Source organism: Microcaecilia unicolor, chromosome 9, assembly GCF_901765095.1.
Source record: "Microcaecilia unicolor chromosome 9, aMicUni1.1, whole genome shotgun sequence".
Lineage (NCBI taxonomy): Eukaryota > Metazoa > Chordata > Amphibia > Gymnophiona > Siphonopidae > Microcaecilia > Microcaecilia unicolor.
Genome location: NC_044039.1, coordinates 208,939,896 through 208,967,663, shown reverse-complemented (window position 1 = coordinate 208,967,663; position 27,768 = coordinate 208,939,896). Strand labels below are relative to the sequence as shown.

Here is a 27,768-nt window from a genome sequence, read left to right as displayed (position 1 = left end):
ATATTGTATGGTCCATGGTTCGAACCTCTTTACATTCCAAAAAATATATATATCTTTTTATATTTTTGTTTATATAACTATGTTTGAATATTTTACATCACACACATATATATATTTATATGTTTGTAAAAACATGATGTTTTAATATCATGCCATTATGCTGGTATCATATAGAATGTATTTGTGCATGTAATTGTTTTTAATTATGTTTCATTTCTTTATATTTTTATTTTAATATATGCTCATGTACTTTTCTGTTGGTTTTATATTATTCAATAGTCACCTTGCTTTATAAGCTTTATTTACTATTACTATTGTTGTTTTTATCTCTACTTCTAATTATTCACTGTACATTATGTCACATTGATTTACTAGTACCTGATTGTTTTTTTGTACTATTTTTCTATCTTGTGTTTAATGTTTACTTGCCGAAACACAGCTGTGTTGAGTCATATATTTGTTTGATGCTACCAATAAACTATTTTAAATCATACGTCTGTCTCTCTGGTTGGAAAGGGCCTACCTTCCCCACTGGACCTGTGGAATAGCCTTCCGGTGGAGGTCATGGAGACAAGGACTATGTCTGAATCTAAGAAAGCGTGGGACAGGCACGTGAGATTTCTTAAGGAGGAGATAGTGATTACTGAGGATGGGCAGCCTGGATGGGCCATTTGGCCCTTATCTGCTGTCATGTTTCTACGTCCTATTTGCTCCATGGAAAAAAATAGCCCTGGAAGATGATGCAAAGAACAACTGATAAAGAAACTTCAGACCACTCAAAACACAGCAGCCAGGCTTATATTTGGAAAAATGCGATTCGAAAGCGCCAAACCCCTCCGAGAAAAACTACACTGGCTACCAATCAAAGAACGTATTGCTTTCAAAATCTGCACCATGGTCCATAAAATTATCTACGGCGAAGCCCCGGGATACATGACAGACCTCATAGACCTACCAACAAGAAACACAATCGGAACCACACGAACATACCTAAATCTTCACTAACCAAGCTGCAAAGGACTCAAATACAAATCAACTTATGCATCCAGCTTCTCCTACATAAGCACACAACTGTGGAACGCACTACCAAAAGCCGTGAAAACAACGTACCACCACCTAAACTTCCGGAAATCACTAAAAACCAACCTGTTCAAAAAGGCATACCCTATCGACCCAACTTAAGTGCCTAAACCCTGCAACACAATGAAACCAAAGCTTGTTATAGACTCTGCATAACTCTTCCTCTCTATGATTCCCCAATTGTGTCTATAACACATGAACCTTACTCGACCACAACTCTTTGTATTTGACTCTCTACCGGAGATGGCGAACGCCTCTATGGTACAACGTAAGCCACAATGAGCCTGCAAATAGGTGGGAAAATGTGGCAGACAAATGTAACAAATAAATAAATAAATAAATAAATGCAGAGTGTGAAGTACTACACTGTACGCTTAAGACTTGAAAAGCTAGGGGAGAATTCCTACATGCCAAAATAGTCACCCATTTGTGAAACATGGCAACTCCTGCCAGAGGGGCTTGTTAGCATTTATCTCTGTTTCTTAAATATTTATTTATTTTATTGAGATTCATTAACCACCTTTATGAAAAGATTCACCCAAAGCAGTGTACAGCAGGTACAGTTTAACTTAAACTTACAATTATTCTACAAGACACAAATTAAACAGAAATCTTTTCAATAAATTGATGCTCACACATTGATGCTGTTCATATAACGATGCCAGGCATTATTTGTTGTGGCTTAATGTCAAAGAATAAGTCATTAACAGTTATCCATTATATTATTTTCCAGAACAGTAGGTTTCTTTGGTTTCATCCTTACTCTCTGATCCAAACACAGCCCGTTCATTAATTTCTTTCTACCCCTTGCTGGCTTATACTATCATGCAATGAGAGACTGCTTCTAAAACTACAGGGTATTTTGCATTCTAGTTCATACTTACATGAAGTTTTCTGGATATTCACTAAGAGCCATGTCAATGATGTTGAGGGCATCATGATAGTGTTTCTGTGCTGACAGTAAGAGTGCCAGAAGATGCAAAGAGTTGGAATCATCCCCTTGCAGCTGAAGAGCCTGACGGACATATCCCAAAGCTTCTGGTATCTGGCAGGTAAATATAACCAGCAGGTAAAGAGTTAACAAAATCTTGTAAGTCCACTTTGTGTCAGTGATTCTGTTAATGCAAACATTTAGACTCCAAACCAGCAGACATCTACCTGGCCCAGGAGGACAGTGAGTTTTCCCCCACCCCCGCACATTTCTGAGCATCAATTTCATCCCCTCACCTCATCAGTTCAAAACTGAAGGAACACTGCTGAGACTGGTTCTGGGTTCAGCTGCTACTGGTAGCAGTCAGAGGTGGAACTGGCACAGGAAATGCCAGCTAGCATCTGCTCGTACACTCCCCCCCCCCCCCCACCCCACTGGCAATCTTTCTTTTGTAACAAGAAGATCATATAGGAGGAGAGGGTGAGGTCTGTAAGCATATTCTGGCTCATAGGCTCTGCACTGATTCACCACCGACTCCTACCATTGCTAGCTTTCTCCAAAAATGTCTCCCTCAAAGAAGTACGACCCCAGAACAGCTGCCCTCCAACCACTGATCCATCCTTGCTCAGCCGCATAGCCAATGTTCCATTCACCACATCTGCCATATAATAAATACTGCCATTATGAGTATGCAGACTAGGTTCACTATTAATCTACGGGTAGCTGATTTTGGAAAATTTCTGATTTCCCCTGTTTTCAATACCACATGCAAGAGGTCCGATGTTTGTTTGTTTTTGTATATAACATTGCAGTTGACAAGCAGGCTTATTTTCCGATTTGTGTCGAAAGATAGGCGTCCTTCTCACAGGGTCGCCCAAATCGGCATAATCGAAAGCCGATTATGCTTTCCGTCACGGGGACGACCAAAGTTCCCGGGGGCATGTCGGAGGCGTAGCGAAGGCGGAACTTGGGCGTGCCTAACACATGGGCGTCCTCGACCCATAATGGAAAAAAGAAGGGCATCCATGACGAGCATTTGGACGACTTTACCTGGTCCCTTTTTTTTCACAACCAAGCTTCAAAAAGGGGCCCCAACTGACCAGATGACCACCGGAGGGAATCAGGGATGACCTCCCCTTACGCCCCCCCAGTGGTCACCAACCCCCTCACACACACAAAAAAATTAAAAAACATTTTTTTGCCAGCCTCTGTCATACCCAGCTCCATGACAGCAGTATGCAGGTCCCTGGAGCAGTTTTTAGTGGGTGCAGTGCACTTCAGGCAGATGGACCCAGGCCCATCCCCCCCTATCTGTTACACTTGTGGTGGTAAATGGGAGCCCTCCAAAACCCACCCGAAACCCACTGTACCCACATGTAGGTGCCCCCCTTCACCCCTTAGGGCTATGGTAATGGTGTAGAGTTGTGGGGAGTGGGTTTTGGGGGGGGGGCTAAACAACCAAGGGAAGGGAGCTATGCACCTGGGAGCTATTTTTAATTTTTTAAAAATATTTTTTAGAAGTGCCCCCTAGGGTGCCCAGTTGGTGTCCTGCCATGTGAGGGGGGCCAGTGCACTACAAATGCTGGCTCCTCCCATGACCAAATGCCTTGGATTTTGCCGGGTTTGAGATCACCGGCATTATTTTCCATTATGGCGGAAAACCGAGGCCGGCCATTTCAACCCCGGCGAACTCTGACATTTGGCTGGGTTCAACCATATTAGCGAAAAAAAAATGGCCGGCCATCTTTTTCGAAAATACGGTTGGCTCCGCCCACTTGTGGCGCCGGAGATGGCCGGCCAGCTATTTGGCCGGCACCTTTCGATTATGTCCCTCCACGTTACTATGCTACTCTGTTAAACTGATTTAACTATAATGTTATCACATTATTTGTTTTAATTTTTCTTGTATTTTATTATTTTAAGGATGTAGTAAATTGATAGTTTTGATTGGTTACTGACTTTTAATTTTATAGTTGTAATCTCAGCTTCAGCATTTTTAATGGGTAACTATGTAAAAAAATAAAACTGACTGACATAACAGTCAGAGGGCACAGAAAGTGCAGTTCAAAAGGCAAACATGATCACTGAAAATCAAATGAAAAGATAATAAGGCTACAGATTAAATTATGGTAGAAAATAATGAGAAACAGCTGCAGATTCTGCAACACTTAAACGAGGACTTCATATCTTAAAAAAACTTCAGAAATATAATTACACACAATGAAAGATCACCAATAAAATGAGAGAGAACAGTCTGGCATTCTGAAACAGGGGAGAAAAAAAATGCTTATGCCAAGATTCAAGTCATTCACAGGAAATTAACAAGGCACAAAAAAATTATAACTTGACATGTCAGACATTAAAATGCACAGAAGGGCTCAAGCTGGTTGTATTATTTGAGATGTCTCAGTTTTTAAGTCCTTTAATCCTAAAGGTAACAAATAGAAATAAAACAAAACAAAGAAAAGAAAATAAGATGATGCCTTTTTTATTGGACTAACTAAATACATTTTTGATGAGCTTTCAGGTAGCCCTTCTTCAGCTCAGAAATTCAGAAATGAGGAAATGATGACATATATCGGAATATATACGTGAAACATAAAAGCATTCCAAAGTCCGTCTCATGGGGAAGGTGGGGGTGGGTGGGGAGGATGGTGAGAAACAATCCTAAATCCTAATCCTAAAAACTAACTCCAGCTACTGCAGTTTCAGTTACAATGAGCATTGCTCAAATCCAGCGAAGCCTGTTTCCAAATATTTGTTAAATGTTTCCTGGTTAATTCTTTTCGTTGGAGCTCTGCTATTTTGGTCTTTGAAAGGCTCTTATGCTTAACTACAGCATGCAAAGATAGAATTGGGATCTTTTGTAGGCTCTCATTCCTACAATTTGCTGAACACTAAGGTCCCCCCCCAAGAGGTATGATACCCACAAGCGAGCCTTCTCCGGAGTAGCCTCCGCACTCTGGAATGCACTTCCACTTACCACAAGACTATCTTTACTTCAGGATGCAGGTGAAAGCTTGGCTTTTCAACCAGGCCTTTAATGGAAGAAGTAACTAACTTGTTAGTCTCACTCGCACACACAAGGAATGATACGGGCTACACATATACATGTTTATCCACTCCTACCCTAGCTGAGCTAATATTTAACCATCTCTCTGACCTCATGTGCAACTTTCTTAAATTGGTCACCTTACTTTCAAAGTCCTCTTATTCTCTTACCTATCTATATGTTCCATCTTTGCTTATACCCTATGCTGTCTAGTAAAATGTTCTATTATGTATTGTGTTGACATTGCAAGAAGTATACTATGCCATACTTTGTATTGTTATTTGAATATTTTTAGTGCTTTAATTGTCTATTGTTTATGCTTGATTTATTCTTACTGTACAACACCTTGAGTAAACTTCTTCAGAAAGGTGGCCAATAAATCCTAATAAATAAATAACTTTTGCTCATATACAGCCTGTACCAGGCTAGAATGAATTACAAGTTCTTGGTAAGAACATTTTGGGCCTCTTTTATTAAGCCGTGCTAGTGGCTCCTGGTACAGTAATGCCGACAAAGCCCATTCACTTTAATGGGCTTGATAAAAGAGGCCCTTAGGGAATTTGTCACCGTTCCCATTTTGCCAAAAAATCCAAAGCAGTGGGTATGTAATCGTACTAAACTAGCCAATTTAAAAACAAGCCAAACAAATGAATCCATGTTTGATTAAACTTTATTACACAACAACTCAATGCAGACCACAGAGGTCATGCAAGTGTAATTTATTTATTTATTTATTTATCGTATTTATGCCCCACCTTTTCCCACAAGATACAGGCTCAAAGTGGCTTACAAGTGACTGAAAAGGCTAGTGCCAATCCAGTGAACATACAAATACAATATTAAATAGATTAGTAATCAGAGTAGAGAGAAAGAAAAAGAGTAGAGATAAAGGAGCCCAAAATGGTCCATGCAAAGAATTTTTAAGAACCATAATATAACCAGCATGGACCACATTTTGGCGAACTGCCTGCATCAGGGGTTGCAAGAAATAATAAATTACTGCTAATGAGAATAAAAATACTGGTCATAAAACAGAATCTTCTCAAAAGTCAGGGCACTCTCACACTAGGACAGGGGTAGGCAACTCCGGTCCTCGAGAGCCGCAGGCAGGTCAGGTTTTCAGGATATCCACAATGAATATGCAGGAGATAGATTTGCAAGCACTGCCTCCATGGTATGCAAATCTATCTCCTGCATATTCATTGTGGATATCCTGAAAACCTGACCTGCCTGCGGCTCTCGAGGACCGGAATTGCCTACCTCTGCACTAGGCTACTTCTCCACTGGCAACATTCCATGTGGAGGCAATGCGGTCGCGCAGGCTTCTGTTTCTGTGAGTCTGACGTCCTGCACGTACGTGCAGGACGTCAGACTCACAGAAACAGAAGCCTGCGTGGCCACGTTGCTGATCTGCAAGGGCAGGCTTCTACATGGAATGTTGCTAGTGGAATAGCAACATTAACATTCCATGTAGAATCTCAAATAGCAGCAACAGAATCTCAATAGTAGCAACATTCCATCTAGAATCTCCAAACGTAGCAACAGAATCTCCAACAGTAGCCAACATTCCATGTTCCACTGCACTAACCACTAGGCGAGGGGTAGGCAACTGCGGTCCTCGAGAGCCGCAGGCATGTCAGGTTTCAGGATAGCCACAATGAATATGCAGGAGATAGATTTGCAAGCAATGCCTCAATGGTATGCAAATCTATCTCCTGCATATTCATTGTGGATATCCTGAAAACCTGACCTGCCTGTGGCTCTCGAGGACCGGAGTTGCCTACCCCTGCACTAGGACAATGCTGATATTATATACAGCAGGGGTTCTCTATCCTGTCCATGGGACACACAGTAAGGTTTTCAGGATATCCGCAATGAATATGCATGAGGTGGATTTGCATAAAATGGAGGTAGTTCATGCAAATCTATCTCAGGCATATTCATTGTGGGTGTCCTGAAAACCTGACTGGCTAGGTGTTTTCTGAGATCTGGGTTGAGAACCCCTGTTATACAGAAATTGGCAATAAGCCGTGTTTCATTCTTGTGTAAAAACAAAGAGAGGCATGAACAGAAATGGAAAAAAACAAAGACGAAAAGAAAAAAAATGGAGAAAAGAAAAATATACTTTATCAAAATGGAACACACAACTGGTAGCCAAGTGATGCTCCAAAGGGAGTGGCACCACGAAACGCAAAAAGCTTCCAAAACTCAAAAAATACTTTAGTAACAATTTATAAAAAATCATAAAGTCATACCAGCAATCTTACAATTTCTTGTCATATGCTCAGAAGAGTGCAAATACCCTAAAGCTCATCAGGGTCCCTCTCACATGGACAACTCAGCTGACAGATAAAAACTGAAGAAGTTAAACAGCTGTTGAGATCCTATGCAAAATCTATGTTTTCTAGATTCATGTCCTGTGAGGCTGATGAAGTGTGTCACATCATTGTTTCTGGATTTGATAACTGCTTGGCTTAATTATCATTTAGGTAAAGGTGTATTTCCAAATACTGGAGGTGAAATAATTTTAACCCCTATACCAAAAAATCCTAAAGGAGATTTACAGGAGACTTAAACTACAGGCCGGTATTGATAAAGGTTATGGTGGGATGGGTTATGAACCACCTAGTAAAAGAGGCCCGTTTCTGAGCAAATGAAACGGGCGCTAGCAAGGTTTTTGTCGGCAACCCCCCCCCCCCCCCCCGCCAACCCCTTCGTTGTTGTGGCATTGCTCCGCCCTCAACGTCATGACGTTTGACACGAGGGCGGGGCCCGTAGCGATTTCCCACCCACCCCAGCCTCCCTGCCAACCCCTTGGTTATTCTGCCATTGCTCCGCCCTCGAGGGCGGGGCCCAGAGCGATTTCCCACCCCCACCCCCCTGCCTCCCTCCCTGCCTACCCCTTGGTTGTTCTGCCATTGCTCCGCCCTCGAGGGCGGGGCCGAGCGATTTCCCACCCCCACCCCCCTGCCTCCCTCCCTGCCAACCCCTTGTTGTTCTGCCATTGCTCCTCCCTCGAGGGCAGGGCCCAGAGCGATTTTGGTGGCTTCACCACCACGAACCTTCGAACCTTTTTGAAGGAAGTCAGGGCTTGGCTTCACTGACGTCAGTGTCCTCAGAACGTTGAGAGTGAGTTTTATATATATAGATATGATCTGTCACACCTAGTCAGGATCTTGGAAAGGATACAGCACAAAGATGGTTCTGGGATGTTTGTGACACACAGGAAGCATCTTTTAAGCCATGGCCAGAATCCTATGTTTATTCAATTTGACTTATCAAGTGCCTTTGACCTAGTTGATCACGATTTATTATTGATTATGCTGAATAGTTTTGGTTTACAAGGTGCAGTGCTGAATTGGTTGAAGGGATTTTTGACTAGCTCTAGTTATAGAGTTAAGACGCAGGGTGTCCTGTCAGATGCTTTGAAACCAACCTGTGGGGTTCCCTCAGGGGTGTCACCTCTGTCTCCAATATTATTTAATTTGTTTCTACAGCCATTAGGAAAGGATCTTAATGGTTTTAAACTACACACCTTTAATTATGCAGATAATATTACTATCCTGTTGCCTTGTTTAAAGAGCTATGAGAAGGTGATGAGGGGAATCCAAAAATGTGTTGAGGTAATAAAAAGGTGGGCATTATGCTTTTGTTTGAAACTTAAGAAAAAACAAAGCTTCTCCAGATTGGCTCACCATAGAATATAAAAGATAGAGGGGTCCTTTTACTAAGGTGCACTGAAAAATGGCCTGCGGGCTTTGGGCGAGCACAGAATCATTTTCAGTGTATCTGTAAAAAAAAGGCCTTTTTTTTTTTACATTTTTGCCGAAAATGGACATGTGGCAAAATGAAAATTGGCGCGCGTCCATTTTGGGTCTGAGACCTTACCGCCAGCTATTGACATAGCGGTAATGCCTCATGTGGTAATCGGGCGGTAATGACCTACACACGGGAAATGTCACGGCGCGCCTCCGATATGCGGCAGAAAATAAAAATTATTTTTTGGCCACGCGTATCGGACGCGCGTCGAAAATGAAATTATCGCAAGAGCCATGTGGTAGCCGCGCGGTAACTCCATTCTGGCGTGCGTTGGGCACACATAGACGCTTACGCGGCCTAGTAAAAGGGTTCCACAGAGACCTTTAGTATTGGTAACAACATCTTTAAGCTTGAATTTACAACTTATATATTAGGAATTGAAGTAGATAGTTAAATACTTTCAGGCTCTCCCGTTCATATCTTAACCTTCATTATCCGAACTGCAACGGCATCAAGTACAAATCCACGTATGCTACATCCTTCTCTTTCATCAGTACTCAGCTTTGGAACTCTTTGCCGAAAACCATAAAAACCATCACCGACCATCTAACTTTCAGGAAATCACTAAAGACCATGTTATTCGGAAATGCTTATCCCACGGCCTCTGCATGTGTCTCCACTGTTGGATGCGCATCGATCTAGAGACTCTTTGGACACATTCCCCTTCCCTCTTCCCTCCTGGTTTCCCTACTCCTTCCGTCAATTCCGACTCTTCCCCATTATCTCTTGCAGATTTTCCTGCTGTTTTAGCTTCATTTTACTGCATTGGCGTTTGCCTCTGTGGTGCGCTGTAAGTCACATTGAGCCTGACGCTGTTGGGAAAGTGTGGGGTACAAATGAGATAATAAATAAATAAGTTAAATCAGGTTAATAAGGTAGTCAAAATTTCTTGCTTTCTTTTAAGGAAATTGAGAGTAATAAGTAGAAACTTTGAATTACCTTTGAATTACCTAGTTTATGTAGGCCCTATGAATGAAGCTTAACCTTGCTGTAAGGGTTATTTTTTCACTACGTAGGGAAGATCATGTATCTCCTTACCTCGTAAAACTTCACTGGCTATCAGTAGTTGAAAGGTCTCAATTTAAACTATGTGTTGTGGTTTTCAGGGCATTGTATGGGAATCATCCATTATATCTGGCTGAGTTGTTTTCTTTTTTAGATAATTAGATCATAGACAGGCAGTTTTGAGATGACCTTCTATGGTTTTAGTTAAACTTCAGAGACAGTTAACTTCATGTTTATCTTATAGGGCTACTTTGATTTGGAATTCTCTTCCCATAATAATTAGATTATCAAAGGATTACTTGGCTTTCAGGAAACAGCCAAAGACTTTTCTTTTTAAAAAATATGTAGGTTGAGTTTAAAAAAAAAATTGTACCTTATTTGTAATTTCCCGATTTGTCTCGGTGCTTTGTCTTTTTGTTATCTGCACTGAACTGCAAAGGTATTGTGGAATACAAGATTAATGTGTAATACGGTGATTCCCATACCTGGTCCTGGAGGCACTCATCCAGTCAGGTTTTCAGGCTATCCACAATGAATATCCATGTGACATATTTGCATGCACTGACTCCACTGCATGCAAAACCCACTCATGAATATTCACTGTGGATATCCTGAAAACCTGACTGGCTGGGGTATTATACAATTTAAAGATGATCCATTATATTAGGCCTTTCCTGGATACTCAACATCCACAATTGACTGTTCATGTGGTAGTTCTGTCTTATATAGGCTACTGTCTCCCAGAAAGCGAATGCTACATACCTGTAGAAGGTATTCTCCGAGGACAGCAGGCTGATTGTTCTCACTGATGGGTGACGTCCACGGCAGCCCCTCCAATCGGAAACTTCTCTAGCAAAGTCCTTTGCTAGTCCTCGCGCGGCCGTCTTCCCGCCCGAAACCGGCTCGAGCCGGCCAGTCCAGTATGTAGCAAGACAATACACTTCAAGGGAAGACACAACTCCAAAGGGGAGGCGGGCGGGTTTGTGAGAACAATCAGCCTGCTGTCCTCGGAGAATACCTTCTACAGGTATGTAGCATTCGCTTTCTCCGAGGACAAGCAGGCTGCTTGTTCTCACTGATGGGGTATCCCTAGCCCCCAGGCTCACTCAAAACAACAACCATGGTCAATTGGGCCTCGCAACGGCGAGGACATAACTGAGATTGACCTAAAAAATTTACCAACTAACTGAGAGTGCAGCCTGGAACAGAACAAACAGGGCCCTCGGGGGGTGGAGTTGGATCCTAAAGCCCAAACAGGTTCTGAAGAACTGACTGCCCGAACCGACTGTCGCGTCGGGTATCCTGCTGCAGACAGTAATGAGATGTGAATGTGTGGACAGATGACCACGTCGCAGCTTTGCAAATTTCTTCAATGGAGGCTGACTTCAAGTGGGCTACCGACGCAGCCATGGCTCTGACATTATGAGCCGTGACATGACCCTCAAGAGCCAGCCCCGCCTGGGCGTAAGTGAAGGAAATGCAATCTGCTAGCCAATTGGATATGGTGCGTTTCCCTACAGCCACTCCCCTCCTATTGGGGTCAAAAGAAACAAACAATTGGGCGGACTGTCTGTGGGGCTGTGTCCGCTCCAGGTAGAAGGCCAATGCTCTCTTGCAGTCCAATGTGTGCAGCTGACGTTCAGCAGGGCAGGAATGAGGACGGGGAAAGAATGTTGGCAAGACAATTGACTGGTTCAGATGGAACTCCGACACGACCTTTGGCAAGAACTTAGGGTGAGTGCGGAGGACTACTCTGTTATGATGAAATTTGGTGTAAGGGGCCTGGGCTACCAGGGCCTGAAGCTCACTGACTCTACGAGCTGAAGTAACTGCCACCAAGAAAATGACCTTCCAGGTCAAGTACCTCAGATGGCATGAATTCAGTGGCTCAAAAGGAGGTTTCATCAGCTGGGTGAGAACGACATTGAGATCCCATGACACTGTAGGAGGCTTGACAGGGGGCTTTGACAAAAGCAAACCTCTCATGAAGCGAACAACTAAAGGCTGTCCTGAGATCGGCTTACCTTCCACATGGTAATGGTATGCACTGATTGCGCTAAGGTGAACTCTTACGGAGTTGGTCTTGAGACCAGACTCAGACAAGTGCAGAAGGTATTCAAGCAGGGTCTGTGTAGGACAAGAGCGAGGAGCTAGGGCCTTGCTGTCACACCAGACGGCAAACCTCCTCCACAGAAAGAAGTAACTCCTCTTAGTGGAATCTTTCCTGGAAGCAAGCAAGATGCGGGAGACACCCTCTGACAGACCCAAAGAGGCAAAGTCTACGCTCTCAACATCCAGGCCGTGAGAGCCAGGGACCGGAGGCTGGGATGCAGAAGAGCCCCTTCGTCCTGCGTGATGAGGGTCGGAAAACACTCCAATCTCCACGGTTCTTCGGAGGATAACTCCAGAAGAAGAGGGAACCAGATTTGACGCGGCCAAAAAGGAGCAATCAGAATCATGGTGCCTCGGTCTTGCTTGAGTTTCAACAAAGTCTTCCCCACCAGAGGAATGGGAGGATAAGCATACAGCAGGCCCTCCCCCCAATCCAGGAGGAAGGCATCCGATGCCAGTCTGCCGTGGGCCTGAAGCCTGGAACAGAACTGAGGGACTTTGTGGTTCACTCGAGATGCGAAGAGATCCACCAAGGGGGTGCCCCACGCTTGGAAGATCTGGCGCACCACTCTGGAGTTGAGCGACCACTCGTGAGGTTGCATAATCCTGCTCAGTCTATCGGCCAGACTGTTGTTTACGCCTGCCAGATATGTGGCTTGGAGCACCATGCCAAGACGGCGAGCCCAGAGCCACATGCTGACGGCTTCCTGACACAGGGGGCGGGATCCGGTGCCCCCCTGCTTGTTGACATAGTACATGGCAACCTGGTTGTCTGTCTGAATTTGGATAATTTGATGGGAGCCGATCTCTGAAAGCCTTCAGAGCGTTCCAGATCGCTCGTAACTCCAGATTGATTGATCTGTAGACCGCGTTCCTGGAGGGACCAGCTTCCTTGGGTGTGAAGCCCATCGACATGAGCTCCCCATCCCAGGAGAGACGCATCCGTTGTCAGCACTTTTTGTGGCTGAGGAATTTGGAAAGGACGTCCCAGAGTCAAATTGGACCAGATTGTCCACCAATAGAGGGATTCGAGAAAACTCGTGGACAGGTGGATCACGTCTTCTAGACCCCCAGCAGCCTGATACCACTGGGAGGCTAGGGTCCATTGAGCAGATCTCATGTGAAGACGGGCCATGGGAGTCACATGAACTGTGGAGGCCATGTGGCCCAGCAATCTCAACATCTGCCGAGCTGTGATCTGCTGGGACGCTCGCACCCGCGAGACGAGGGACAACAAGTTGTTGGCCCTCGCCTCTGGGAGATAGGCGCGAGCCGTCCGAGAATCCAGCAGAGCTCCTATGAATTCGAGTTTCTGCACTGGGAGAAGATGGGACTTTGGATAATTTATCACAAACCCCAGTAGCTCCAGGAGGCGAATAGTCATCTGCATGGACTGCAGGGCTCCTGCCTCGGATGTGTTCTTCACCAGCCAATCGTCGAGATATGGGAACACATGCACCCCCAGCCTGCGAAGCGCCGCTGCTACTACAGCTAGGCACTTTGTGAACACCCTGGGCGCAGAGGCGAGCCCAAAGGGTAGCACACAGTACTGGAAGTGGCGTGTGCCCAACTGAAATCGCAGATACTGTCTGTGAGCTGGCAGTATCGGGATGTGTATGTAGGCATCCTTCAAGTCCAGAGAGCATAGCCAATCGTTTTGCTGAATCATGGGGAGAAGGGTGCCCAGGGAAAGCATCCTGAACTTTTCTTTTACGAGATATTTGTTCAGGGCCCTTAGGTCTAGGATGGGACGCATCCCCCCTGTTTTCTTTTCCACAAGGAAGTACCTGGAATAGAATCCCAGCCCTTCTTGCCCGGATGGCACGGGCTCGACCGCATTGGCGCTGAGAAGGGCGGAGAGTTCCTCTGCAAGTACCTGCTTGTGCTGGAAGCTGTAAGACTGAGCTCCCGGTGGACAATTTGGAGGTTTTGAGGCCAAATTGAGGGTGTATCCTTGCCGGACTATTTGCAGAACCCACTGATCGGAGGTTATGAGAGGCCACCTTTGGTGAAAAGCTTTCAACCTCCCTCCGACTGGCAGGTCGCCCGGCAATGACACTTGGATGTCGGCTATGCTCTGCTGGAGCCAGTCAAAACCTCGCCCCTTGCTTTTGCTGGGGAGCCGCGGGGCCTTGCTGAGTCGCACGCTGCTGACGAGAGCGAGCGCGCTGGGGCTTAGCCTGGGCCGCAGGCTGTCGGGAAGGAGGATTGTACCTACGCTTACCAGAAGTATAGGGAACAGTCTTCCTTCCCCCGAAAAAACGTCTACCTGTAGAGGTAGAAGCTGAAGGCTGCCGGCGGGAGAACTTGTCGAATGCGGTGTCCAGCTGGTGGAGAGACTCTACCACCTCTGTTCGACTTTCTCTCCAAAAATATTGTCCGCACGGCAAGGCGAGTCCGCAATCCGCTGCTGGAGTCTATTCTCCAGGTCGGCGGCACGCAGCCATGAGAGCCTGCGCATCACCACACCTTGAGCAGCGGCCCTGGACGCAACATCAAAAGTGTCATACACTCCTCTGGCCAGGAATTTTCTGCACGCCTTCAGCTGCCTGACCACCTCCTGAAAAGGCTTGGCTTGCTCGGGGGGAAGAGCATCAACCAAGCCCGCCAACTGCCGCACATTGTTCCGCATGTGTATGCTCGTGTAGAGCTGGTAAGACTGGATTTTGGCCATGAGCATAGAGGAATGGTAGGCCTTCCTCCCAAAGGAGTCTAAGGTTCTAGAGTCTTTGCCCGGGGGCACCGAAGCATGCTCCCTAGAACTCTTAGCCTTCTTTAGGGCCAGATCCACAACTCCAGAGTCGTGAGGCAACTGAGTGCGCATCAGCTCTGGGTCCCCATGGATCCGGTACTGGGACTCGATCTTCTTGGGGATGTGGGGATTACTTAGTGGCTTGGTCCAGTTCGCAAGCAATGTCTTTTTCAGGACATGGTGCAAGGGAACAGTGGACGCTTCCTTAGGTGGAGAAGGATAGTCCAGGAGCTCAAACATTTCAGCCCTGGGCTCGTCCTCCACAACCACCGGGAAGGGGATGGCCGTAGACATCTCCCGGACAAAGGAAGCAAAAGACAGACTCTCGGGAGGAGAAAGCTGTCTTTCAGGAGAGGGAGTAGGATCAGAAGGCAGACCCTCAGACTCCTCGTCAGAGAAATATCTGGGGTCTTCTTCTTTTTCCCACGAGGCCTCACCCTCGGTGTCAGACACAAGTTCACGGACCTGCGTCTGCAACCGCGCCCGGCTCGACTCCGTGGAGCCACGTCCACGATGGGGGCATCGAGAGGTAGACTCCCTCGCCCGCATCGGCGAAGCTCCCTCCGCCGACGTAGTCGGGGAGCCCTCCTGGGAGGTGGCCGCAGTCGGCACCGCACGCGGTACCGACGTCGGGGACCTCACCCCGGGCGATGGGCCAGCCGGCGCCACGCTCGACGGTACCGGAGGCGCAAGCACCGCCGGTACCGGAGGGGTAGGGCACAACAGCTCTCCCAGAATCTCTGGGAGAACGGCCCGGAGGCTCTCGTTCAGAGCGGCTGCAGAGAAAGGCATGGAGGTCGATGCAGGCGTCGACGTCAGAACCTGTTCCGGGCGTGGAGGCTGTTCCGGGCTGTCCAGAGTGGAGCGCATCGACACCTCCTGAACAGAGAGTGAGCGGTCCTCTCGGTGCCGATGCCTGCTGGGTGCCGACTCCCTCGGCGACCCAGAGCTCTCGGTGCCGACATGGGGAGGGGACCGGTGTCGATGCTTCTTCGACTTCTTCCGAAGCATGTCACCGGAGCTCCCCGGCACCGACGAGGAGGACGTAGAATCCATCCGTCGCTTCCTCGGGGCCGAGACCGAAGAGGGTCGATCTCGGGGGGGCTGTACAGGCTCTCATGGCTGCGTGCCGCCGACCTGGAGAATAGACTCCAGCAGCGGATTGCGGACTCGCCTTGCCGTGCGGACAAAAAACACAGCCGTACCGAGTGCGGACGAAAGAAGACTGGCCGGCTCGAGCCGGTTTCGGGCGGGAAGACGGCCGCGCATGCGCTGTGCGCGCGGGCGCGCGAGAGCTAGCAAAGGACTTTGCTAGGAAGATTCCGATTGGAGGGGCTGCCGAGGACGTCACCCATCAGTGAGAACAAGCAGCCTGCTTGTCCTCGGAGAATAATTAGATTATCAAAGGATTACTTGGCTTTCAGGAAACAGCAAAAGACTTTTCTTTTTAAAAAATATGTAGGTTGAGTTTAAAAAAAAAATTGTACCTTATTTGTAATTTCCCGATTTGTCTCGGTGCTTTGTCTTTTTGTTATCTGCACTGAACTGCAAAGGTATTGTGGAATACAAGATTAATGTGTAATACGGTGATTCCCATACCTGGTCCTGGAGGCACTCATCCAGTCAGGTTTTCAGGCTATCCACAATGAATATCCATGTGACATATTTGCATGCACTGACTCCACTGCATGCAAAACCCACTCATGAATATTCACTGTGGATATCCTGAAAACCTGACTGGCTGGGGTATTATACAATTTAAAGATGATCCATTATATTAGGCCTTTCCTGGATACTCAACATCCACAATTGACTGTTCATGTGGTAGTTCTGTCTTATATAGGCTACTGTCTCCCAGAAGAGCAAATACACAGAATTCAGGTTTTTAAAAATGCAGCTGCAAAGCTAGTATTGGGAGGAAAAGCTATAGACTATCCAGCTTATTTTCGAAAGAGAAAGACGCCCATATTTCGACCCAAATCGGGAGATGGGCGCCTTTCTCTCATGGGCGCCCAAATCGGTATAATCGAAAGCCGATTTTGGGCGCCTCCAACTGCAGTCTGTCGCGGGAACGAACAAAGTTGACGGGGGCATGTCGGAGGCATGGTGAAGGTGGGACTGGGACGTGTTTATCGGCCGAGGAGAGCTAGGCGCCCTCGGCTGATAATGGAAAAAAGAAGGGCGGCAGTAGCAAGAATTTGGGTCGCTTTTTTTGGACCCTTTTTTCTCACAAACAAGTCCCCAAAAAGTGCCCCAACTGCCCAGATGACCACCGGAGGGAATCGGGATGACCTCTCCTGACTCCCCCAGTGGTCACTAACCCCCTCCCACCCAAAAAAAAAACTTTAAAAACTTTTTTTTGCCAGCCTGTATGCCAGCCTCAAATGTCATACCCAGCTCCATCACAGCAGTATGCAGGTCCCTGGAGCAGTTGTTAGTGGGTGCAGTGGACTTCAGGCAGGTGGACCCAGGCCCATCCCCCCCCCACCTATTACACTTGTGCTGGTAAATGGGAGCCCTTCAAACCGCCCCCAAAACCCACTGTACCCACATATAGGTGCCCCCCTTCACCCATAAGTGCTATGGTAATGGTGTAGAGTTGTGGGGAGTGGGTTTTGGGGGGGATTTGGGGGGCTCAGCACCCAAGGTAAGGGAGCTAAGGACTTGGGAGGTATTTAAAAAATTTTTTTAACTTTTTACAAGTGTCCCCTAGGGTGCCGGTTGGTCTCCTGGCATTTGAGGGGGAACCAGTGCACTACGAATCCTGGCCCCTCCCACGACCAAATGCCTTGGAGTTGTTCGTTTTTGAGCTGGGCGGCTTCGGTTTCCATTATCGCTGAAAACCGATACCGCCCATCTCAAATCCGCCCAAATCCGATGCATTTGCCCGGCACCAACCGTATTATCGAAACAAAAGATGGATGCCCATCTTTTTCGAAAATTTGGTCTGTCCCGCCCCTTCGCGGACCTGTCCTCGGAGATAGTCGCCCATGGAGATGGGCGTCTGCATTCGATTATGCCCCTCCATGTGACTCCATATTTAATCAACCTTCATGGGCTTCTAGTAAAAGCAAGAATCAAGTTTAAATTGTTGACATTTATTTTTTTAAATGTATATGGTCTCAGTGCTCAGAATTTATGCTCTTCCCAGGACATATAGCTTATAGACCTAAATGTAAAAAGATGCTGTTTGACAGTAGCTTGAAATAAAACTATTGTGGACGGGGGCTTGAGTCTTAGAATGCTTTGCCGATTGAATTGAGAACTGTCACTAGCTATCAAACTTTTAGATATTATTTAAAAATCTGGCTTTTTCAAAAGTATTTTTATTGAGATTTTGGATATGGAATTTTCTGTATAATGCTTAACTTTATGGATACACTGTAATTTTAATGTTCGGTTCTGCTGTTATCCGTTTTGAGTTATTTTGTTGAAGCAAATTTTAAATGCTCATGCTAAGTTAAATTAAACTGAAACATGCAAGCCCACAGGCTGTAATTGTATTGTCCTGTGTGGATACACATGAAAAATTACAAACTATAATACTTTTGTAAAACGAACAGGCTGAAAACTAATGAATCACTAATAAATGAGGGTCTGCAGTAGAATAATGTCACTGCCTTAAAACATTCTGAATAAAAATTCTTCATGGTGAGCAAGACCAGTACATTTTAAAGGATTATATAATACATTTTCAGTCTGTGCATACTAAAAATGATACCATAATAGTGCATTTCCATGAGAATATAACCTTTCATCCCTGCCACTTCATCACCCCCCCAACCAAGTGTATTTAGTGCCTTTCAGCTGAATTGTCCCTTAACCAAACACAGCCCCTGCTTATGAGCCCTGTCTGCTTTCATCTTGTTCTGTAGACAAGCATCTCTCTTGTAAATCTGCCCCAGGTGTGCAAGGCAGTCAGTACAATTGAGAACAAAAACAGAACTTGAACTCCAGCTATGGAATGTTTCTTAAAAGCTGAAAAAAACATGATTGTATTGACTAATGTTCTTAGATGACTCATATTATTATATACACCAGGTATTTCCAAGGAGAAATTAGGTTTTACGTGATACTTTTTTTCCCATTAATCTTTCCCACTATTCCAGAATCTGTGGACAATTGTGCTCATCAACCAGTATTTATGTAGACAAGCGGTAAGAAGAAATACAACAACATTAAACAACTCACTAACCTAACATTATCCGGGTGAGCAAATATGTGTAGACCTCTCTCATCTATGGGCAACTTGTAGAAAACAAGAGATATATAGGAAGCACCATGCAAGGTGACAGTCGTTATATGACCCATTACTTCACACTGACTAAACATCTCTGAAATCTCCGACAGGCCTCTTGAATAATGGGAAGGACTAATGAAAAGAAAATGATCAGGTAAGACCTAATTTCTCCTTCCATTATGTAGATTCCCACTATTCCACAACCTGTGGGATATTCAAAAGCAATCCCTAGAGTGGGTGGGATCGTGATACTGCCGCTCTGAGGACAGAAGCCCCATAATTGGCTTCCATGTGTGCTGTAATGTCCACCCTGTAGTGCTTGCCAAAGGTATGCATCATCAACCATGTTGTCGCCTTTCAAATATCTGCTAGAGACAGTAAGTACTCTCCACCCAGGATATTGCTGTACACCTCATAGAATGAGCCCGCAAAGCCTGAGAACCCTACTTCCCTACAAGCAAACAAGCGGACACAATAGTCTCCTTCAGCCAGTAATTGTGGGCTTGGAAGCCAGGAGGCAAAGCCTCTGTTTATCAAAAAAGAATAAACAGTCTATCCGATTTGTGAAACTACTCATTCATGACTTCCAGATATCTAATGAGGACTCTATGTCCATCAAGAAGCTTCAAAAAAGAATACTGAGCATCCTCTCTGCAAAAAGATGGAAGATCTACAGATTGGCTGAGATGAATGCTGATAGAGAGAGCCTGAAGCTCCACAACCCTATGTGCTAACGTAACAGCCACCAACAACATTGTCTTTAATGTAAGATCTTTCAAGGAGGTCTTCCAGAGTGGCTTAAAATGAGGCTTCTGAAGAGCCCAAAGGATACGGCATATGAAAGGGAGGTCACAAGTGGCACATTCCCCATAAGAATCAAATGATATCCACATGAGCTGCGAGAGACATCTCCTTTGGTTGGCCCCTGAAGAAGGACAAAGCCGCAACCTGAACTTTTAGAGAACCCAACTTCAATCCTTTCTGAAGACCTGCCTGGAGAAAAGCTAGGATGTACATGATCTGAGCAGAGAAAGAAGACAATAAGCACTCAGAACACCAGTCCTCAAATATCGTTCACAATCTCACATACGCCATGGATATAGAGCGTTTCCGAGCCAGAAGCAAGGTAACAATGACTGAATGAAAATAACTTTTTTGTTTCAACTGAGCCCTTTCAATGGCTAAGCCGTATGACCAAAGGGGCACAGATCCTCCATGAGCACCGGCCCTTGCTTCAGTAGGCCATATTCCTGCAAAAGACAGAGAGGTCCAACAGTCAAATCAGGTCCGTGTACCATGGTTTCCGCAGCCAATCTGGGGCTATGAGAATTATTTGACCGCTGTGCAATGCAATCCTTTACAATATGCAGCCTACCATGGACCAAGGAGGGCCAACATATAGTAGATATGTCCCCAGCCAGGGCTGTAGTAGTGCATTGATCCCCATCAAACCTGGCTCTTTCCAGTGGCTGAAGAACTTGGGCACTTTGGCATTCTTTTTCATCACCATCAAGTCTATAAGTGGAGAATCTCATTGGTCCACCATCAGCTGAAACCCCAGGCTAGATAGTTCCCATTCTCCTGGGTCCACGGAGTGTCTGCTGAGAAAGTCCACTTCCACGTTCAAGGACCCTACGATATGAGCTGCCGACAAGCAGAGAAGATTTTTCTCTGCTCAGCTCATGAGGGAGGCTACTTCCATCACCATCGGACAACTGCAGGTCCCACTTTGCTTGTTGATATAAGCCACCACTGTCACATTGTTGGAGAAAACTCAGACTGGGGGGTCCCCACCAGAAAGGGAACAAAGTAGTGTAAGGCATTCCGCACTGCCCTGAACTCCAAGCAATTTAACGACCACTGAGACTCCTGTTCTGTTCAGGTGCTCTGTGCCAGATGGAAAGCTCCCCAACCCGACTTGCTGGCATCCATTGTCATCATCTCTCATTGTGTTATCAGAAAAGGAGCTCCAACAGTCAAATTCCTGGGTGACAACCACCACTGCATACTCCATCTGGCAACCTGTATCCAAGGAAGATGAAAGTCGTACTTCTACAACACCGGAGACCAGCAACTGAGAAGAGATTCCTGTAACGTCACTGTCATTAACCTCAGAGACTCTGGGTCTGCCTTGACTGAGGAAAAGACAAATCTGCTGAACCAGCTTTGACTTCCTGTGATCTGTGAGGAAGGTCCTCTCCCATGCTGTGTCGAATAGAATTTCCAGATACTCTAGCATTTGCGATGCAGTTAGTCTGCTCTTCTAGAAATTGATCAACCCACCCAACAACTGCAGAAGACAGAAAACTTTGCCCATCTCCGCCACGCTGTCCAAATAAGAGAACACATGAATGAGCCAGTCATCAAAATATGGGTGAACTCTGATTCTCTGGTCCTAAAGAAAGGATACCGCCACCACCATAACCTTGGTAAACGTTCTTGGAGACATGGTGAGACTGAAGGGCAAAGCCCTGAACTGGAAAGGACGGCCCAGCACTGTAAAACGTAGAAACCTCTGATGCAGCAGCCATATGGGTATATACTTGTGACTGAGGGCAGTGAGCAATTTTTCTGCTTGAACTGAGGTTATGACTGCTCTTAGAGTCTCCAAGTGAAAGACACTTAGAGGCAGTGGTTTAGACCTTTGAGATTTAAGACCGGACAAAAGGTACCTTCCTTCTTTGGGACCATGTAGATGGAGTATCTGCCTTGTCCCTGTTCAGCCTGGGAACTGAAACAATGGCCCGGAGTGCCAGTAAGGAATCTATGATAGCCTGAATCTCGACCGCCTTGGTTCCCCCTTTTGACAAGGAGACTGCAAGAAGAGAGGAGTGACTGAGTGAGAACTCCAACTTGTAACACTATGTAAGAATATAAAAAACCTACTAGTCTAACATGATTTTGGCTCACTCCACCCAAAACTCCTGAAGACATCATGCCACCGGAGGAAGAAAAGAGCGGATCAGCATCGCATCATTGCGAAGCTCTGGAGGCATTAGGTGCTCTAGCTGAGGAGGACCTCCTGCCCACAGGAAAGGAAGATTGCTGTGCCTGAAAGCTGACTTGCCCAGAGTTACAAGGAGCTGAAGTGGGAATCGAACCCAGTTCCCCAGGATCAAAGTTCACTGCACTAACCACTAGGCTACACTTCTACTCCATGTTGGCTTTGTCTCATTAATCCATGCTTTTGAATATGCTCTGTAATTTTGTTCTTTATAAGTCTCTACCATTCTGCCTGGCACAGACGTCAGGCTCACCGGTCTATAATTTCCCTGTCTATAATTTCTGGATCACCTCTGGAATCTTTTTAAAAAATCAGCGTTACATTGGCTACCCTCCAATCTTCTGGTACCATGCTTTATTTTAAAGATAAATTACATATTACTAACAATAGTTCTGCAAGTTCATTTTTCAATTCTATCAGTACTCTGGGATAAATACCATCCAGTCCAGGCGATTTGCTACTCAAGACACCTGCAAAGCTCAACGGGGGCCAGTTGACCAACTGAACCAGGAGCAAAGTACTCAGAACCAGAGGCCAAAAAGTGTGTCCATCCATCTTACTGAGGAGCTGGACTGGCTTACCAATAACACCAGTGAGATGATTAAGGTATTTGGGGGTACTTATTGATTCACATTTAATTTTTGAAGACCAAGTTAGAAAGGTTTTAGCTCTGCAGAGATTACGTTTATTAAGATATTTAACGAAACAGCTTTGGAAACATTACATGCCCTAGTGATCGCACAAATAGATTAGGGGAATGTAATTTATGCAGGATTGCCAGAATATAAACTGAAAAGGTTACAAACCCTCCAAAATGCAGCAATTAAGACTTCTGGGCAACAAATACAAAAATGATCATGTTACTCCATTATTTATACATTATCATTGGTTGCCTGTCAGATTTATAGTTACAGTTAAGGTGCTTGTATTGGCACACAAAGCTTTTTATATGCTGCAGTCTCCTTACTTAAGCACCCTAGTAATACCATATGCACCACGTAGGGTTCTTAGATTCCTACAGGATTTTAGGATGGTGATACCATCCAGAATTAGAATAAGAAGGGATTGGACTAGAGAAAGAGCTTTTCTTGTTGGCCGCCATATTTATGGAATGAACTGCCAAAAAGTGTTTGAGCTGAAGCCAACTTAAATACTTTTAGAACAATGCATAAATTTTATACTTTTGTCAAGCTTTTAATATCCCAGAAGGGGGGGAGGGGGAATGTGAGAGTCTACTGAGATAGCTGCAATTGTAAAGATACTATACTCTGCGTATATGACCGTAAGGGAGATTGGTGGCTTGTATGATTGTGTTTTTTGTCTTTCCTGTCCAATATTTGAAGTTCTTTTCTTATATAAGATTTGTATTTTTATTTACGTGTAAACCGCCATGGTCTATATAAGTTTAGCAGTATATAAAATCATTAAATAAACAAAAACATAAATAAACATATGTCTTAGCTCAGTTTTCAATTCTCTGTCTCTACCTGCTAGTTGATGGATACAACTATTCACAGGTTCTGGAACAGTGGGAAGCTACATAAAGAAGAGTTTATTTTAAGGTATTTCCATAGATACAGCCATCCTTACCACTATACTTTGAACATTTCCATAGTTTTATGTTTGCATGCACAACTGACCTGCCGGGATATAGCTAGCTGTAATGCCAGGTAAAAGGCTGCCAGATGGTCCGTAGGCGACAGACTATGGGCCCTGAAAAAAATGAAACAAGAAATCAATTGCTTAACATACATAGCAAACATAATAAAGTATGAAGCATGCCAGCAAACTGGTCAATCCAGTCTGCCCAGTAGAGAGTCATCCACTCTCGGCAGACATCCTCACAGGAGGTCATTTTATAAAGTCATTTTTGTGCATATGTGGCCTCATACATATGTAAACGGCTTTTTATAAAATACTGGCTGGTGTGAAATTATACATGATGACATAAAGGTTTGTACAGGGACAGAGTTAAGACTAGATACCAAGTGTGGATAGTGAAGTCAAAGCCGTAGGCAGGTGCCAGGACTTTCAAGTGACAAGCCGTGGACTTTCTCAGTAATTTATGGCTCCTCCACTTCTTTGTACCCTTCAAATTCGTACCATTCAAAAATAAATCTATTTCATCAGGCCCTTTTGTCGGAGTCTATTTTGTCAGGGACTTTTATCTCGGGAACTTTTTTTCTTTGGAACTTTTTTGTCTGGTTTCTTTTGACAGGGTGCCATAATTTGTAATGTGATTTTTTAATGCATGTAAATGTGTAATCCGCCTAGAACAGTAGTTAGTGTGGAATAAATTTTTTTAAAATAAATAAATAAAAATATGTGCACCTATGGTTTACTGAGCATTAAACATGTTTTGTACGGGTAGTAGGCGGACACAGAGGCATATTTTCAAAGCACTTAGCATTCCAAAGTTCCATAGGTTTCTTTGGAAGGTTAAGTGCTTTGAAAATATGCCTCTACAATATGCTAATTCTGACCAGAAAGTGGGAAACAACAGAGAGGCTGAGAAACAGGAATACCATGTCATCCAAAGTTTTCACCTTTCACATTCAACTAAGCAATCACTCTCTAGTTTCACCGCAATTCATTCACTGGCTTGTCTGCTGAAATGAAATCCAGGACATGAACTACCCAGTAAGCGTTAGCTATCTTTTATTTTGTAAATGAACTCCTACAAACAAATCTCTCAAAGGTAAAATTCAGTTCAAATGATCTTTGTAAGAATAGACCGTTCTGTCCAAGAGTTCATTATGTGCATCTGAAGGAAACGAAACACACTTCTGTTCACATACCTCTGAAACGCAAGGAGTGCCTTCCTCTGCAGATCTTCCTGATTTCCCCGTAAGGAGGCTAAAAGCAAACCCAAAGAACACAGTCAGATTCAAGAGTCCAAGTATATCTGCCTTATAACAATTTATTCACAAACGATGTACTTAGAAAAGCAAAATTATTTTTCCACCTTGAAGTTCCCGTTTCCTTTCTCCACACCTGTGCAGTTTTTTTAAAACTGTTTGAATGTCAATTTCTACTGTCCCCAGATTCAACTTCCACACTAAAGAAAGAAAAGCATAATGCCCAGAAGCCAGTCAGAAATCTCTGGAGAGGATGGAAATTCAAATGCTGGCTAACTAGTGCATTTCTCTGTCCACATGTCTTGTATGAGAAGAGGACATTTCTCTGGGTAAGTGACAGTATTTTGCTCTGTGCTTGGTAACTTAAAGATTGGGTTTAAAAGAGGAATTGTAGGTTATTGATAAACACAGTTAGAATTAAAACAAAAAGAGAGAGAGAGACGCAAACTATTAACTAGTCTCCATACCCTTTTCTCCATAGTTTTAAAGCTTGAATTTTCTGCCACAGCATTAAAAGATAGACTCTAGAAGGCACAGTAGGGCCTAGTTCAGTCTTCATTCCCACCCCCCTCCCCAGCTCCCACCCACCCACAGCTCAACATTTATAGTCAATTATTCTAATTAGGATAACAAAAGGAGAGTTTTAATTACATTTAATTAATTTCTGAGAAGCAAACACTAAATAAATTACATATTATACCATATGATCTTAAGGATCTTTATATTCATTTGACATCTGTAGTACCTTAAGAAGTTCTTATTAAACAATTCTATAATACTAAGGTGCAGACAGCAATCCAGCAGAAAGAGGGGTGATATCCAGTCTTTTACAATGAGTGTCACATGTATGATTATCTCAGAGTTGGTGAGAGGTTATATGTGTGTGCGTGATGCAAAGAGCTCCTAGATCTCAGAGAATGAGTCCGTTCACTTGAGGCTAGAGTAGCAGGCTTGGGGGAGCTGAGGGAGACAGAGAGGTACATAGAGGAGGCATAAAGGGACATTGTGGAGAAGTCCCACCTCCAGTCTGGCAGAATCACCCTGGTGAAACTGGAAGTAATCCTGTAGACAGGACCAGCCCACCAGGGGATGCATTATCCTCTTGTACCAAGGATGTGTCTCCAGGAGCTTCTGCCAAGAAAGGAAGAATTAGGACGGCTGTTGTAGTTGGTGATTCGACTATTAGGCATGTAGATAGCTGGGTGGCTGCTAGTCATGAGGATCACCTGGTCACTTGCTTGCCTAGTGCAAAGGTGACGGACCTCATGCGTCACCTAGATAGAATTTAGATGGGGAGGAGCCAGCTGTCTTGGTACATGTGGGTACGACATAGGAAAATCTGGGAGGGAGGTTCTGGAAACCAAATTTAGGCTCTTAGGTAGAAAGCTCAAATCCGGAACCTCTAGAGTAGCATTTTCAGAAATGCTCCCAATTCCAAGTGCAGGGCCCAAGAGAAAGGCAGAACTCCAGAGTCTCAATGTGTGGATGAGGCGATGATACAGGGATGAGGGTTTTAGATTTGTTAAGAACTGGGAAACATTTTGGGGAAGGGGGAGCATATTCCGGAATGATGGGCTCCTCCTTAACCAGGGTGGAATCAGGCTGATGGCATCGGCATTTAAAAAGGAGATAGAGCACCTTTTAAACTAGAAACTCGGGGAAGGCCGATAGTCATTCAAAAGCACATGGTTCGGAACAAGGTATCTTTCAAAGGTATTACTAGAACAGGGAAGACAGGGCATCCCGATAGCAAGGTTGCAATCGAGACCATAGTAGACCAGGTATGTTTAAACAAAAAGCAGATTTTCAAGATTGCAAATTATAACTGTCAACTGCTGAGCAAGATGTACATAGAAATAACAAACATAGTTTGAAATGTCTACATGCAAATGCCAGAACCCTAAGAAATAAGATGGGAGAATTAGCATGTATTGCACTAAATGAAAAATTAGATATAATAGGCATCTCAGAGACCTGGTGGAAGAAGGATAAGCAGTGGGACACTGTCATACCAGGGTACAAATTATATCGTAGTGATAAGGTGGATCGAATTGGTGGAGGGGTAGCATTGTACATTAAGGAGGACCCTGAATCAAATAGACTAAAAACTCTGCAACATACAAAACACATCTTGGAATTCCTATGGATTAAAATACCATGTATAAAGGGGAAAAGGATACAGACGGGAGTGTACCACCGCCCACCTGGCCAGGATGAACAGACATAGAAACGTTATCAGAAATTAGGGAGCCTAACAAACTGGGCAACACAATAATAATAGATGATTTCAATTACCCCGATACTGACTGGGTAAATGTAACATCAGGGCATGCTAAGGAGGTAAAATTCCTTGACGGAATCAAGGATTGCTTTATGGAACAGCTGGTACAGGACCCAACAAGAGGAGGAAAAATTCTAGACCTAGACCTTAGTGGAGTGCATGATCTGGTGAAGGAGGTAATGGTGCTGGGGCTGCTTGATAACAGTGATCATAATATGATCAGATTTGATATCGGCTCTGGAGTAAGTACACACAGTAAATCCAATACGTTAGTGTTTAACTTTCAAAAAGGAGACTATGATAAAATGAGAAGAACGGTGAAAAAAAAAAAACATAAGAGGAGCAGCTGCAAAGGTCAAAAATTTACATCTGGCGTGGATGCTGTTCAAAAATACCATCCTGGAAGCTCAGGCCAGTTATATTCCATGTATTAAAAAGGAGGAAGGAAGGCCAAATGACAGCCGGCATGGTTAAAAAGTGAGAAGAAAGCTATCAGAGCTAAAAGTAAATCCTTCAGAAAATGGAAGAAGGATCCGACTGGAAATAATAGGAAGCAGCATAATGAATGGCAAGCCAAATGCAAAGTGCTGATAAGGAAGGCAAAGAGAGACTTTGAAAAAATGATTGCGCTGGA

The 27,768-nt window shown here is 44.7% G+C and overlaps 1 protein-coding gene across 2 annotated transcripts in view; it reads right to left on the bottom strand.

Moving 5' to 3' along the window:
• The window catches only part of TTC7B (tetratricopeptide repeat domain 7B), a 513,408-nt gene that overhangs the window by 236,747 nt on the left and 248,893 nt on the right, over positions 1-27,768 (bottom strand). For both annotated transcript variants that reach the window (XM_030214578.1, XM_030214579.1), the window contains exons 13-15: positions 24,794-24,851; positions 23,636-23,708; positions 1,965-2,125 (exon numbers count right to left, since the gene is read on the bottom strand). In XM_030214578.1, the coding sequence (XP_030070438.1) occupies positions 1,965-2,125; positions 23,636-23,708; positions 24,794-24,851 (292 nt within the window). The remainder of the gene's footprint in view (positions 1-1,964; positions 2,126-23,635; positions 23,709-24,793; positions 24,852-27,768) is intronic.